This window comes from Tasmannia lanceolata, unplaced genomic scaffold (genome assembly GCF_043159265.1).
Source record: "Tasmannia lanceolata isolate RefF3 unplaced genomic scaffold, GAP_Taslan_0.1 ptg000004l, whole genome shotgun sequence".
NCBI lineage: Eukaryota > Viridiplantae > Streptophyta > Magnoliopsida > Canellales > Winteraceae > Tasmannia > Tasmannia lanceolata.
Genome location: NW_027518681.1, coordinates 4,002,349 through 4,017,909, shown reverse-complemented (window position 1 = coordinate 4,017,909; position 15,561 = coordinate 4,002,349). Strand labels below are relative to the sequence as shown.

At 37.0% G+C, this 15,561-nt stretch overlaps 1 protein-coding gene across 10 annotated transcripts; it reads left to right on the top strand.

Annotated features, from left to right (window-relative positions):
• Positions 1-7,789: 7,789 nt before the first annotated feature.
• On the top strand, positions 7,790-13,661 carry LOC143876070 (uncharacterized). Of its 10 annotated transcripts, none has more exons than XM_077377686.1 (6): positions 7,790-8,166; positions 8,319-8,370; positions 8,561-9,022; positions 9,119-9,500; positions 11,653-11,721; positions 12,245-13,245. In XM_077377686.1, exons 3-6 carry the CDS (start codon positions 8,994-8,996, stop codon positions 12,785-12,787), a joined length of 1,023 nt encoding a protein of 340 aa, XP_077233801.1. In that variant the 5' UTR covers positions 7,790-8,166; positions 8,319-8,370; positions 8,561-8,993; the 3' UTR covers positions 12,788-13,245. The 10 variants fall into 10 exon arrangements, 6 of the variants coding, with proteins under 6 accessions (XP_077233801.1, XP_077233797.1, XP_077233800.1 ...); XM_077377682.1 differs by having other exon boundaries at positions 12,227-13,243; XM_077377687.1 differs by having other exon boundaries at positions 7,799-8,166; positions 12,976-13,097.
• The last annotated feature ends 1,900 nt before the right edge of the window (positions 13,662-15,561 follow it).

The window sequence follows — 15,561 nt, the reverse complement described above, 5'->3', positions numbered from 1 at the left end:
TACGAAATTTTGGATTCTTTCTATTTTAAAAAAAAATCAATTTCAAGAAATTTCAGCCGAAACTTGGTCAAACCCGGAATTTCGGTGCTTGTGACACTAACACTAACGAAGTGTTCTGGGAATGGGATACTCTCCACAAGAATGCCAGGGGAGCTGTTAGCGAGGTTTTAAATTTCGGTTTCCGAATGCGTTTCGGTCCTCATCGAAACCGAAAATTTAGCCGGAGTTTCGAAATTTTGGCCGAAATCCACGAAATCGATTTTACGCCTATTTTTCTCATTTGGACGGCTATTTTTTCTCCAGAATTTTGCCTGAAATTTCGGGATAATATTAAATAATTATGAAAAATCTCGATTTTTTTTTGCAAAAATCCCTTAATTTTAGGACGAAATTTGGGGATAAATTTTTGAAATTTCTCGGCAAAATAATACTGTTTCTAGTATTACAGGTTTCGGTTTCAGTCTCGGTCTCGAGCGAAACCCGAAATTTTGGATTTCAGTCGAAATTTAAAACCTTGTTGACTGCCTGATGCGACCAACCATGTATTCCTTATATACATACTAAATAATGTCACTTGTTTTTTACCGGGTTAAAAGGGTTTTTTACTTTTTTTTTTATCATGTCCGGTTAGAGGCAAAGTTCTATGTCCTCCAAGTAACAATTTTTTCGTATCAATAAAATTTTAATGTGTTACCCTGGGTTCTTCAATAAATTCCGGGTTAACAAAAAACCTTGAGGTTTGCGGTTCAATCTGAGCTTATGTACAGAAAAAGGATGACTAATTACATCGCCAAATTTCAGTTTCGGTGTCAACCGAAATCTGAAATTTCAGCCGAAATTTAAAACCGTGGTTGTGAGCAAGGTTTAAAATTTCGGTTTCGGACCTTGAAATTTTCAAAATTTCGGTTGAAATCTGGTGCAAAACCCGAAACCAATATTTTATTCAATAAATTACCGAAATTTCGGTGAAATACTAAATTAATATAAAAAAAAAACAGATTTTTTGGGTCAAATTTTGGAAAAACCAAAATTCCGATCGAATTCAGAAATTTCGGCCGAAAAAAATGACTGTTTCGGTTTTGATTGATTTCGGTGTCTGTCTCCATTCGGATTTCGGTCGAAATTTAAAACTATGGTTGTGAGTTGTAATTGCTGCGAAAGTGGTGGAAATATCATCTCCGTATGTTATATTATGATGCAGTTTAAATATATGAAAATATTTAACTCGCATGGCTATAAGATTTTCAAAGAAAATCAAACCTTAGCTTTATAGAAGAAAAATAAGAAACATAGCTGACTAGCTCTCTCTTTTCAGTGAGATTTTGCGTCAGACACTTAAAGGCCTTGGTTGGCAACCGTGAAAAATTATTCCACGGAATATGTTGGCTCAACTGTGTAAGAAACTAAGATGGGCCCAGAAGGACTGAGGGATAGAATTGTGGGGGCCCGTGTAGAGATAGTGTAAAAATAACCCAAAAATTAGTGAAAAGTAAATGCCTATTTAGAAATGTTTTTTGGTTTGGGTGGAGTGATGACTGTCAAGCTACAACTGGTACAACACTAGTACACTGTTGCAGTTATTCCCCCCCCAAGGGTTGGTTGTGAGAATAAGTACGGGTGGGGCTTACCTTGCTCAAAATCAAAGATCCTGCCAACACCAAGGGTTCACCACCAACTGAAAGATTCATGTTCAAAGAGGGGAGAGTATTGGTTGTGAGAATCAGTATGGGTGGGGCTTACCTTGTTCGAAATCAAAGATCTAAGCCTATTCATCAGTTGGCCCACCAAGGGTTCATAGAGGTTGTGGCTTGGTAAAGGGGTTTGAATCAGTAGTGTATGGGGTTTATACAGGTTGTGGCTTGGTAAAGGGGGTTGAATCAATCCTGTTAGGGGATGAATATATAACTGCCCCTTTGAAAATTATAACCAAAGGGACCCACACTAAGAGGGTTAAATTATTTAATAATGGCTGAGTTAATCAAAAATGATAATTATATAAAAAGGATTGGGAATTGCTAGCGTCCAGCATTTCATGGCTTGTATGTCGCATTTAACCAGCCACCTCTTGAATGGAGACAAAAGTTGTTGTCTTCATTCACGAGGTGGTTGGTCTGACATGTGACAGACCAGCCGCGAAATGCTTTTTGTGATGGACCCTAGTAAATCCCAAAGATTTGCTAGATTTTGATAAAATCACTTTCCCCGCACTAGGCAATTTTGAGGAAGAGAACTTATATGTTGCGCGACCGTGAGATTATAAAGGGTGGAGAGAGAAAACCATCTCTCCCTTGATTTTTAATCCAAGAGAAAGCCCTTTTTCTGACTTTTCCTTGGTTCAACAACCAAGACAGCATGTTTTGTCTCTACCCACCGTTTACATTCTCACGCATCATATAATTTCTCCTTGAGGAATATGCGAAAGCCACACATGCTCACTTTTCAGCAGATTTTTGTCTTATTCATTTAATTCATTTGACTGTTCTTTCATGCAAATGGTTTTTGCATGAGAGAACAACAACCTCATATGGGTTAAATGAATAATTTTCAGCAGATTTTGTGTTATTCATTAAATTCGTCTAAGGTGGCTTTTCTGTCATGCAAAAGTCAGGTGCAATTCTGCGAAATTCCCTAGAAAATCCCTATATGAAAAGGTTGATGCATTAAACTGAACTAATCTAACCCGATCGTCAAAAATGATTGGATCCAATGGGTGCCCTTCTATTTAGCATTCCTCCACAAATTATTGGCTTTTGGGTTTTGTCAGTTCTCCTATTATCACAACGCTTATATCTAATCAAATTGTAACATAGAATACATAAATGATGAAAACACATAAAAAAAAATTTCACGAAAATAAAAATATTCAAACCTACCTGAAAGCTGCTTGGGATGATATTTGTAGAGATTAAAACTTTGATACAGATATGGGCCAACTGCTTGGTTTGCTATTTTCTCGAAAGGAGGGCCTACTCCGTTGCACTCAAAAACCATCTTTCAAAGAAGTGGAAGTTAAAAGGGGAGTTATAACTCTATGCTCTATCAAATGATTTCTTTTTATTCAAGTTTACAAACCATGATGACTGCCCTCAACCGTTGGAAGCAAATCTCAACTATGGAGGGCGAACACACATCCTCCATAAATGGTACCCTGGCATGCCTCTGGAAAAGCTCTGTCTCACCTCAATTCCCATCTGAATTTGGCTTCCAGGACTCCCCTTGGAGTATTGGACAACATCTACTTTAAGTAAAATTGCCAGTGGAGTTGGAAAACCACTCTATACGGATAAGCAGACCACAGAATCAAGCAGATTAAGCTATGCCCGGATCTATGTTGAAATAAAGGCTAGAGCTGATCTCCCTGATTTCATAAACATATCTATTCTTTGAGGGTCCACAAGACAAATGATTGAATACGCCTGAGTTCTGTTTCATGTACTGTATGTAAAGAGTCCAGTCACACTACAGAGGCCTGTCACCAAATCAACAACTCGGGGTTCTATGAAAAGAAGGAAAAATGGGAATGAAACCGGTGGGACTAAATAGAACAACAAAGAGGAAATGATGATTGAGAAATCAATGCCAAAAAAATTTGTAATAGAAGAGCCCAAAGCACAACCCAACTAGGAAAATGAAGCTAAGGCTAAATCAAAATCCCTGAAAAGTATGCCTTCACCCAAATCTCGACCAATTCAAAGGCCTATCACCCGGATCCAACTCTAGAACACATATTTCATCCTTGGCCAAATGGAGGAAGATGCAGATAGAGAAGATTCTCCGAGCATAGTTACTACCACTCCTCCAGACTCAGAAAATGAAGTAGATAGAGAATGAAAGGCAAAGCTAAACCAGCTAAGGTATCAAAAACCCATGCAAAGCACCCCCCCCCCCCCGGAGAAAGCTCCAGAAAGTGAAAAGCTTGGGTCTAAAACAGACTCCTCCTCCTCCTCCATACAAGAGTCGGGACAGGAAAATGGTGAAGAAGAGCGCCCCCAACAAAAGAAAGTAGAACTCTTCCATCAAAGGAAAACAGAATCCCCAAAGGTTCTGAAGTTGAGGAAGAGCCAGGGAATAAGGAAGTTTAAGCAAAAGATGATGGACCTCCTGGATCACAGTAAACATGGATTCACCTGAGTATGGGGACCGGCTTTACGGCTCACAAGCCTACCAAGACCCATCAACTGCTCAAATCCAGCTCGTGAATTTTCTTTTTTCATGCTTATTTTGAGTTTGTCTTCATGGGCAGGTTGTCCGGCCCTCTTCCTTGGACATTGTTCCAAGGATTAGGCAATGGTCTTGTTCTTGCTATTGTGTCTTCTTTATTTAATATACCCGTAGGGGTCTGCCTAACCCTAGCTTACTAATTAAAAAAAAAATCCACAGTGCCATGTTTTGATAATGATACCAGAAGTCTTTGTTTTACACTTTTGAACCATTTGTCAAAGGATATTATAATTTCCAAAGACACGGCCAATCAAGAAAGTATAAAATAAAATGATTAGTTACATTATCAAATTATGATCGTGCTGATATTAGTCCCTTAAAAATTAACTTGTTTAAAACATCCAATCTTAGAATGAAAGGCCTAGGATAAGGTTTTCCAAGGAGAGTTTATTGGAGATTTAATATGTCTAGCATGAGGGTCCCACAATTATGCTTCGGTCAATGAGAGGCCTTCCATAGGTAGGCAAGGCTGTTTCAAACGGTACGTCCAATATGTGGGACCCTCATGCTTGACATCCAATAGAGTTTTCCTGTAATCACACCACTCGATCAGTGATATTTGCAGCTACGTACCTATCAAATCCTACGAAGCCATTGTGCCACCACCGGACATTGCATGATTTTGAACTTTAACGTCTATAATGGGGAACCTCTCTCTCTCTCTCTATGTAAATCTAGTGAGAAGTTCAAAATTATTTGAATAGAAAAATAATTATGCAGTTCTAGTTTTCACCAACTCTTCCCAACCATTTTTTGACTTGTTGCAACATTTGTTGGAAATAATTGCTTCATGAGATCTCGGATTATATCAAAATGCAATAATTATAAAATATGCGATAGCATAAACAAGTTACCAAATCATATCCATCAAATTGCTGCAAGTACAAAACAAATCCAAACTGTAGAGAGATCAACCTGTACACAAAAAGAGGAAGAAACTTATCTGTTGAGTCGAGGCAGAGATCAAAATCCGCTGTCCTTAAGGCAAGTATCGCCACCACATTCGATGAATCGACGGTGCAAATGAGTCTCTAGCGTATGCCTCCAGGATACGACGACTCCGCTAACAGGGATGTACACTCAAGCAGCCTGGTAGCCTTGCGAACACACATTATGTTGCCTTGACCAGAGAGAACTATCAAAGAATGAGAGGAACAATTGGGAAGAAAGAAGAAGACCACCTCCTATGAATATAATTACATCATTTATAGGAATTGAAGATGGATTTTGAAGACATATGAGGAGACACTTCTCTTCATTTTTATAAACAAAAATGTGAAGAGACACTTCTCTTCCCTTTTTAATGTAAACGTGACTTTTGTATAAAATAAATACATAAATATTATTTCTATATGACTTTTATTTTTAAATTGAATAAAAAATCAACAACATTTAGGGCACATTTGGCTACCATGAATTTTTTCTTGGAATATTAGGTTGCCCAATGATGAGAGAGGGTGGGAGAGAGATAGACAGTAGAGGACCAGAGTGAGGATATAACAAGAAAAGCCTGAAAAACCAGGACACAAAAAACTCTACTCAAATTATGATCAACTTTTTCCTTGATCTTTAGCCACTTCTCACCCTCATCTCAGTCGTGGCCTCTCAAATTTCCTTCCTTCTCTCACAGTCTCACCCACGCTACCCCTCTCTCATCACTTGGAGACACTAATTTATAAAAAAAATAAAAAATCACGGATGCCAGTCATGGCCTTACTTGGCTAAATTATTTGTTAATCCATACTTTGTAACCATGGTTTGAAATTTTGGTTTCGGCATAAATTTCGGACCTAGCCGAAATCGAAATATCATCCAAAATCCTGAAATTTCAGCCGAAATTTAGTAAAGACACTCGAAATGTCATTTTTTTGGGGCCGAAATTTCAGCCAAAATTACCGAAATGTCTGTAATTTCGGCTGAAATTTGCTAAAGGAATAAAAAATTAATATTTTTTCCAAATTTTGCAGAAATTGACGAAATTTCCGAAATTTTGAATTTTGGCCAAAATTTGGTACGTTTCACCAATTTCGGGTTCGGAACGTTTTAGTTTCGGTCTTGAGCGAAATTCGAAATTTCGGATTTCGGACGAAATTTAAAACCAGGTTTGTAACTATGATCGAGAGAAATTAAATTTTTTTTATTATAATTTTGAGAGCATAGTAGGGCTGGCAACGGGGCGGGGGCGGAGCCAGCTGTTGTATTCCCCGTCCCTGTCAGAAAGAAAATTCCCCGTCCCCGCTTCGGGGATGGCGGGGAATCCCCATCCTGGGGGGATATCTAATCCCCGTCCCCGTCCTGTCCCCTCATATACTACCAAAAAAGCTTTTTAATGCTCATGAAGAAGAAACGACAAGCGGTGTTCGTGCACTTATCAAAATATTGTAGTGCCATTATCACTATCCTTAAAAAGAAGTGTTTACTTTCACAAAAAAAAAACACTAAAACAGTACTAAAATAAGACGATAGTGATAATGCTTGCATATTGAAAGGGGGCGGGGCGGGCACAACTCTATCCTCGCCCCTGCCCCATTCCTGGAGTGGGGAATTTTTTAAATCCCTGTCCCCGTCCCCACCCAAATCAGGGAATCCTCACCCCTGTGCGGGGCGGATCCCTGTTTTCACGAGTGAAATTGCCAGCTCTGGAGCAAAGCTGACCCCAACTAGTTTGAGACAAGCTTAGTTGAGTTGATTATAATTTTGAGAGCAAAATACAAGTTTATAAATCTGATACATAGGTAGAGAAATCATCATCGTGGGGAGTAATTTTTCATCGAGTAATTTTTCATCATCACCAACGATCATTTGAGAAGTTAGATCCTTATGTTCGATGAAATTGCCATTTGGCTTTCATCATGATGAAAGCCAAATGGCAATTTCGAGGAAGAAGAAAGGTTCCCTTAATTAATTGTTGCATTATTTGATATATTCATGACCTTAGACTTATTGATTGTCTATTTTTAACGTGATCGCTCTAAAAAACAAAATTTGAAGTTATTGTGTGCTCATTCTAGCTAACTAGTGATTTGCTTTGCACCCAAGTCCAAGAGATCAAAATCAACAAACCTCGTGATCTAGGTACTAAGCCTCACATATAGGATATAGCAGTTAAGGCTGCCACAGAAAATGGACTACCTTTGATGCAATAATAATTTGATTTTGATATTGCATTTTAAGTTTATTTTGAGTCGAAGATTGATAGGTTTATTATTGTACCGTTTCACAAAAAAAGGATAGGTTTATTATTGCGTTATGAATTTACAATTAACTTAATGATAGGTGCATACAGAAAAGAAGAATCAACTAGAGCAAGACAGATTAAATGCTCTCGTTTATATCACAATAACACCATGCTTAGGAACGAAGTATGTGGTGAAAGCATGGTGACAAGTAAATGATAATAATATGTGATATGCACATGGTGCAAGTAAATGATACATGTCACACCATATGTGGTGAAAGCAGTCTTTCCTAAGTAGTTTCCCAACTCTTCCTAAACACTTCCAATTTTTTAATATAATTTATAAGAATCTGCCTTGAAGTGTTGGTTGTACGCCGACACTACAAGAAACTCTACATTCACCGACGACCGACAAAAATACCGTCGCTGTTATAGACTAATTTCCGATGTTTATTTAATAAACGTTGGTGCATCTAAATTTTGATCGTTCCCGCAATTAGAATTCGCAATATTAATCAGCGGTGTTTATGAAACGTTGGTGAATGTTATACGGAGCGTCGTTGTATACGAGACCCAAAAACGAAAATGAAAAAAAAGATACCGCCCGAAAAATCATGAAAGATATCCCCCTCCTTAGCGCGAACCTATTTTCTTTGTCTCTTCCCTCGTCGAAACCCTAGCCCCAAGCGAGAGGTCTGCTATTGCGACTCTAACGCTAACATTCAGCGACTTCATCGCCGGCAACTCCATCACTTAATCCGATTAGGGTATGTCTCTCATAAGATTTTCACTTCTCTTCTCTCAACTAGGGTTTGTTTTTTTCCATTTCAACAACAGATTATTGTATTTCTTTAATTTGATTCGATTAGGGTTTTGGTTTATTTTTTAATTTTAGTTCATTTTCCTTTTTATCTTGCAGATCCTTCTACATAAATCTCTAGTGTTTTTCTTTGTGTTTTTCTCTTTCTAGGGTTAGTTTTCTCCATCTCTTGACCAAATATTAATATTTCTCTTGCTATTATCTTGTTTTCGTTTGCTATAATATATGTATTGAATTCATTTTGGTCATGGTTTATTTCTCTTGCTTTGCTATAATCCCTGTTTTGTTGAATCTTGGTCTTTTTGTTTTTTTTTTTTGTTCTTTTTTTTTTTTGCAATTAGCTGTGGAATCTTTTACCTAATCTCTAAATGGCTGAGAGGGAGGATTGAGAGCTTACCAAAGGGAGGATTCGAACCTCTAACTTGTAGTTTTCTTCATAAGAGATCATGTCTTATTTTGTTTGATTCAGCTGTATCTTGGATAATGAGCAGAGTGTCATTATATTTTTGGCCGTTATTTTGGTTAAAAGAAGGGGGGGGGGGGGTGGTGGCGTTCAGAATCAACATATTGGTTAAAAGGGGGCGAATGCGTTCTGCAGAGTTAGTGAAAGCATTTTATGGAAAGGATAGAAGAAGAAATTTCTTCAAGGGTGGCCTCTGCTCCTTTTATGTGGATGTGGTGGTAGACATGAAAAGCTCAATAATTTACTTGTGGTGGTAGACAGAATCCTTCTATTCAAATCAATTAGCCTTTTAAAAATCCAGGAGAAAAGCAATGGATAAAAGTTGGATGGAAGTGCGAAGGTACGACCATCATAAGTATTATTACTTTCCCTCGATTTGGCTTATTCGTTATTTTAATATATACGTCTCACTCGTGTTCAACTTTGGATTAAATAGGATTGCTCCAGCGTATACGGATGGGGTTAATCAGTTTCTTAAATTCGCACTTGCCAATACGCATTTTGGGAACAAGATCAAATGCCCATGTGTTATTTGTGTGAACCGTATATTGCTTGATGTGACTGAATGCCGAGACCATTTGATTATCAATGGGATCATGAAGGGCTACACCAGATGGGTTTTCCATGGGGAAGCTGGATCATCGTCGGGTGTTACGGCTGATTCACATCGCCGAGCGAACGAAGAGCCGATGATACAAGATGAGAAAGATGGAGAATCATACTCTGAAATTCTCTTCCCATTCACCTACCATGGAGGTGAGTCCTCCTTGAGCCCAAGGCTCGTCACAAAAGGAACCAAGACGACATTTCTGAAATTGGTATCCCTTTGACACTAATTATGAATTTATGACCTCAGCCACATCAAACATGTTCCCGTTTACATAGCCATGGACATTTGCTTCAGTTAAGAGTTTGAATTATATAGAAAGAGTACACGCCATAGGATAAGGTGCATTGCATACATCATATACATTCCACATCATGGTCGATTTCTACTATCTCTATTGCATGGTTTTCTTTTTAGATGGGGCATGAATTGCAGTTTTAATGGCAGTTGTTTCTTTTGTAAGTGATGTGTATAGTGTACATGAGTGAAGAGAATACTTGTAGAGAGGTTTGGTTGTAGAAGGCATTGACTGGGTGCATGACAAGTGGCATGCCAACTCATACAATTGGGGACCAGCCTTACCATGCCACTTGTGTGCCACATCATCAATTGCCAACCTATAAGACAATTGTATTCCACTTGGATGGAAGGTTCTAGACCTCCACCTCCAGTCTAGAGGTCATGGGAGAGCTTTGATCCGATTTGTTTTTTTAAGATGAGCATATGACTTGAATCACTATCTTTTATCTGTCAAAATTCATTAAATTTTCTGTGCTTGAAAGATTTTTTTAAAAAACTGGCTTAGTTTATTTCTGGTCTAGTTACACTTTGATTTAAGGATGAGGAATTTAAAAAATAAAAAAATAAAAAAATTTATATATCTGCTCTGTATATTTGGCCAAGATTTTTGTGTTTTTTTAGTATTTGTGAATGTTAGACTTTTATTATGATTAGAGCTCAAATTTCTGTTCAAGTTCCATACGAGTAGATGTGTAGTAGCTTTAGGCAAAATTGAAGGCAATGGACTTAGAAAATATTCTTGTTTTGTTTAACAACTATTGAAATCAGAGTAGGATGCAAAAGCCTAAGTATTATATTAATAGGTCTTCAGCTTTGTTTAATAGATCTTCAGCTTTGTTTGCTAGATCGACTTATATTAATCTGTCTTCAGTTTTGTTTCTTAGATCTGCTCTTGAAAATCTTATCTTGGACTTTTTCTCACTCTAAAGATCCCAATCTGATTCTCCTCCAGATATTTTAAGCTCACCTGTTTTTGTGCCCATTTTTTTAGGAAAAATTCCTAAGTATGTTTTTTTTATGTTCTTTTTTTTTAATGGTTTCTACTGCTTGGTTACTAATTATAGCAAGCAGCTATGTTCTATATACAATTCTGTAATGAATTATTTCCATTCATTGCAATTGTTATAAAAGTTCCTTTGTGAGTCTGTAGACTGTAGAATAAAGGTCTTTAAGAAATTGGTTTGTAAGTAAGAAATTCCAAACCATTTAATGACAAAGTGAGCGAATGCAATGGGACAAGTTTGAACATATTAAGATTGTTTCATGAGGCTAATTACTTATTAAGACACTGAATGTTTGCAATTCTTTATAAATTGAGTGGATGCAACTGTTGGATTCTTTTCGAAAACTTTTATTAGTTACAACAATTGCTTGATTTTTACATATGGAATGATACAGTATTGGTCAAAACATAGAATTGGTTAGTATTTCCCTTTTAAATAGCATAAACTTGTTCTTAGTGAAAGTTCTATCGGGTTGAGATGCTTGTTGGTTTTACGTCCATTACATAGCATACAATCCTCTATAGTATGACTACTTGAGTTTGTCTAAAAAAAAAAGGATTCAACTTGTTATCCCTCTTCTTAATACATTTGTTCTTCTTGGCTGATTGTTTTTAAAAAACAAAGAGATAGTTGAATAAGCTGTTGGATGTTATTTTTCGTAATCCTTCATTTAGTGGTGTCTGTCAAATGTTCACGTATGCATCTTTGAGTGTGAAATTAATTAATTCTTCTTTCTAATCAATTCTACACGGTTGGAAATAAATAATACTATCTTATTTGATCATACAGATATTGGGCATGCAGTAGTTTAGACTTTAGAATGAATGACCTTATGTCTTTCTTCTTCTTCTTCTTTTTTTAGTTTTTTATTTAATTGTCACAATTGAAGTGGGCTAAATGAACTATCCCCGCAACAGTGATCTGAGCAATTTAGTTAAGAAAAAAAGAATAACTTTTATACACTCTTATATCAGACGGATGTTGTGTTATATTTAACTGATTCCTTGTGAAATTGTAATAAGGTTCTATTTAACTGGTTCCTTGTGAATTTGTAATAAGGATGACATGAGCTTCCATCCTTCAAAGGAGCAGCTGGTGGAAGCTGTTGGAAGGCATTTTCTATCTCAGGTATCTATTAACCACTTTAATGCTTATCTTCCACATTACATGTTGAATTGGGAATGCTTAAAACTGAAGTTTGTATTGGTGCTTTTTACCATGGATTGCTCCTTTACTAGTCATTTTGTATTTTCAATTTCTTATTTGGAATCCCAAGCCTTTCTCCTCAGTTCGTCTTTGTCCAATTTTATGCATTATTTGATACCTACTTCCCACCATTCACATTTCATGTTGTTCTCTGCAACGAAGCTTCCTTCATCCTTATTGGATTCCAATAATTTTCTCCATTTATCTTTTATCCTACTTCTATCCCTTTCCAAACAATTGAAACACTTCCAATGCCCTTATGCAAACTACGTAGAAAGCAATAAAACCTTCCCAATACATTCCCAATGCAGAGGTAATTATTAGATAAAGTCGTGTTCTTAGGATCAAGGTTTCTGTGTAGCATTCAAATATCCAGTACTGGACTGTGCTTACCCAACCTCACATCTTCCTTCTTTTTCTTTTAAAGCAATTGGATGAGTTTCAGGTGATAGCTGGTTTTGTGAATTCTGCAAAGCAATTGGATGAGTTTCAGGAAATACAACTAACTTTCATTTCTCAACCAGAAATGGGCCATTATTATTCAAAATCTTCAGAATGTGTACTTGTGATTGCTTGCATCAGTTTGTTCGCCATCATTACAATTGATTTGGTGTTTCAATTCATGCTGTTCATAAAAAAAGGAGATGATTGTGATGAATCTTGTCAGATCCTTTTCACGCTTGTATTGTTGTCCACTACTTGGCCCTCCATCGTAAAAGTCAATACACTGTCAGGTTGGTCTTACCATTCCAAAAAAAACTGTCAGGTTGTTCTTTTTCACAAGTTTGCTTCTTGTGACAATTATTTGATTATACAACTCGAACTCATTGGACCAAGTCAATTTCTCATGTCTTTGTCCATGTTCAGACTCCAGTGTCTCTACTGCTTATATACATCCCTTTCCATTTCTATAGTTGGTTTCTTGAATATATTGTCCCAAGCTCGTTATAGTTTCGTTGTGGATTTTACATTGCCAAACTATTCATGAATTCTAAGTTTCATAGATAGTTAGAAGAGTACAACTGCAGCTCTTTTCCCTTTTGAAGATCGTGCTAGGCTTGAAAAAGCTTTTTTTCCCCCCTTGAATGGTAGGCTTGAAAAATCTGGGTCCGTTCCCTTTCTGTATTACTAGGCTGACATGAGACTCTGATGCGTTATTGTTCTTATCTTTCTCAGGATATGATGAGACTAATGGGAGGCGAGCTGAACACATGAAATCAGTTTTATCTCTGGCAAATCATCATATTCTTGTTCCTCTATTTGTATCTCCATTTGATGGACATATTCAAAATAAAGGGATTTTTTTTAAAAAAAAATTTGTCTATATTTACCGACGGTCAGGACCGTCAGTGATTTCAACAATGAAAGTGCAGCCATATCCTATTCAACGACGTTTTGTGAGTGTCAGTCTTATCACCGACGCTCCAAAAACGTCGCTGAATAGCATATTCACAATGGTCAGTAACCGTCGGTGTACTTACCGACACTCCAAAAACGATGGTAAATATACGTATCCAAAGACCACTGGGGATTTAACGACGGTCGTGACCGTCGGTGTAAATTATAAACACCGACGGTTTCTTAAAGCGTCGGTGATTATCTTAACAGCAACGTTTGATTTTTATTTATAACGACGTTCATAAACGCCGGTATAAATAGTATCACCGACGTTTTTCAATAAACGTCGGTATATACATTTAGGCACGGTAGCATCATCGACGTTCAGTAAAAGTGTCGGTGTAAGTTACACCGACATTCATTGGTATATACACCGACGGTCATGACCGTCGGTGAATGTCCTTTTTCTTGTAGTGCGATGATTCTTAATTTATTTGCAGCATTCATAGTAGAGATATACAAGACAGGCTATGGTTCCCTCTTTTCAATTTAGAGGAGCAGCTGGGTGTAACCACTTCAAGAGATGTGGTGGACCATATAGATGATATGTCTCAAATTTTGAGGCGAAATTGGATTTCGACTTTGATACTGACCCAACTTATTATCTATGCATGATTTCCTTATTGAACCATATACATGAACAGTTAGAACATGTAATAATAATTATTCTCTAATTTAGCATGATAGAATCAACTCTATTAGTGTGATCACCTAAACACAAAAACCTTCCATTTCTCTTCATTTTCACAACATATGAGCCAAAAATAGAGTTGAATGCATATAAATAGGTCATTGAAACTACTTATTTTTCATGATAACAATGATGGGCTCCAAACTTTTCTTTTCTTCCCAACTTGCCAAAGTAAATCATAAGGTGGAACTTCAAAGTCGTTCTACATATATTGATATTTATTAAATAAGTTATATTTAGTTTAACATAGTATTTTAATCTTATATTTTGCATGTGTTTAAAGGTGTGTTGTAGATTAAGATTTCCGTACAGACTTGAGATATTGGAGGAAACTCAAAAGACCCAAACAACTAAAATTGATTGTAAGTTTTAATTTGTGCTTAGAGAATGTATGCTCTTAGTGTTGGAAATCATGTTTAAAATTATGCAAAAAATGATAGTTTAATTAAAGTATCATCATTACATTACTTGCTTTTACAACTACAATTGTGAGAGGAATACTAAGCTGAAGAGAACCCTTGCAACAAAATAATAATAATAACCCAGCTACAAGGGTGCCCCCATTGGACCAACTTACAAGTGAATTTAGTATTCCATTAATGTCATAATTTTTTGTGCCATTATAAATGCACTTTGAGGAAATTCCCGAATGGCGCCACCCTTGTAGCTGGTTGTTACAAGGCGCCCTTCAGGATAATATTCCTCCAATCATAAATGTTATTTAGAAAAGTCTATTGGATACAAAATTTTAAGTTTGAATATAATTTTCTATTTTTGCTTTCCTCTTTAAAAAAATTATATGGATCATAGATTAGTGTTCTATAACAAAGCTTTAGTTGATTTTTCTATTCAAAAGGTATTTTCTTTCAACTCTTGTGAGTGTGAAATAGTTTGAGGATACATGTACCCTCTCTCTCTCTCTCTCTCTCTCTCTCTCTCTCTCTCTCTCTCTCTCACACACACACACACACACACACACACATGGATTTACTACGGTCCATCGCAAATGGCTTTTGGTGGCTGGTTTGTCGCACGTTAGAGCAGCCACCTTGTGAATTGAGACAAAAGCTGTTGTCTTCATTCACGAGGTGGCTGGTTTGACGTGCGACAGACCAGCCACGAAATATATATATATATATATAGAAAGGACTTCCTACTCTCCGGAGTAAATAACTTATCTACTCTGTGGGCTTAAAATATAGTGAGGCCACATTGTTTGGGTGATCCAAAGCATTCATTTGATGGGCCCTCACATAGATAGGGTATAAAAGGATGGGTATAAACCTTCACAAATCCGTCCTTTTTTTTTGCCTCCACAAATCGAAGGGTTGGAATGATCCTATGGAGCTGATTTTTTGGGCACACCCTATCTATGTGAGGGCCCATCAAAATTGCACTTCAAACAAAATCGGTTTGCCGCCACCCCAAAATTTGAGTTTTATGCCAACTAATTAATTTGGTCCACTTTCTAATTTGAAAGGAGAAAACAAGCCATATTTAGCGCCTACTAATTCTGAGGGCCCACTAATTTCTTTTGCCAACAATTTAGTTTGGGGAGCTGATATATTCGCCGCTTTTCATTACTAGGGACACCCGATTCAAAACCTCCTGACCGGCTAATGAGAGTATCCGGTTAGATATACTTAGTCCTTTAGGAAATGACCAAAATGCCC

Coding starts and splice junctions, on each gene's coding strand:
- LOC143876070 (XM_077377685.1), top strand. CDS start 8,994: ATGGATAAAAGTTGGATGGAAGTGCGAAG. Junction 9,023..9,118: donor AGTTGGATGGAAGTGCGAAG/GTACGACCATCA, acceptor TGGATTAAATAG/GATTGCTCCAGCGTATACGG. Junction 9,501..11,652: donor AGACGACATTTCTGAAATTG/GTATCCCTTTGA, acceptor ATTTGTAATAAG/GATGACATGAGCTTCCATCC.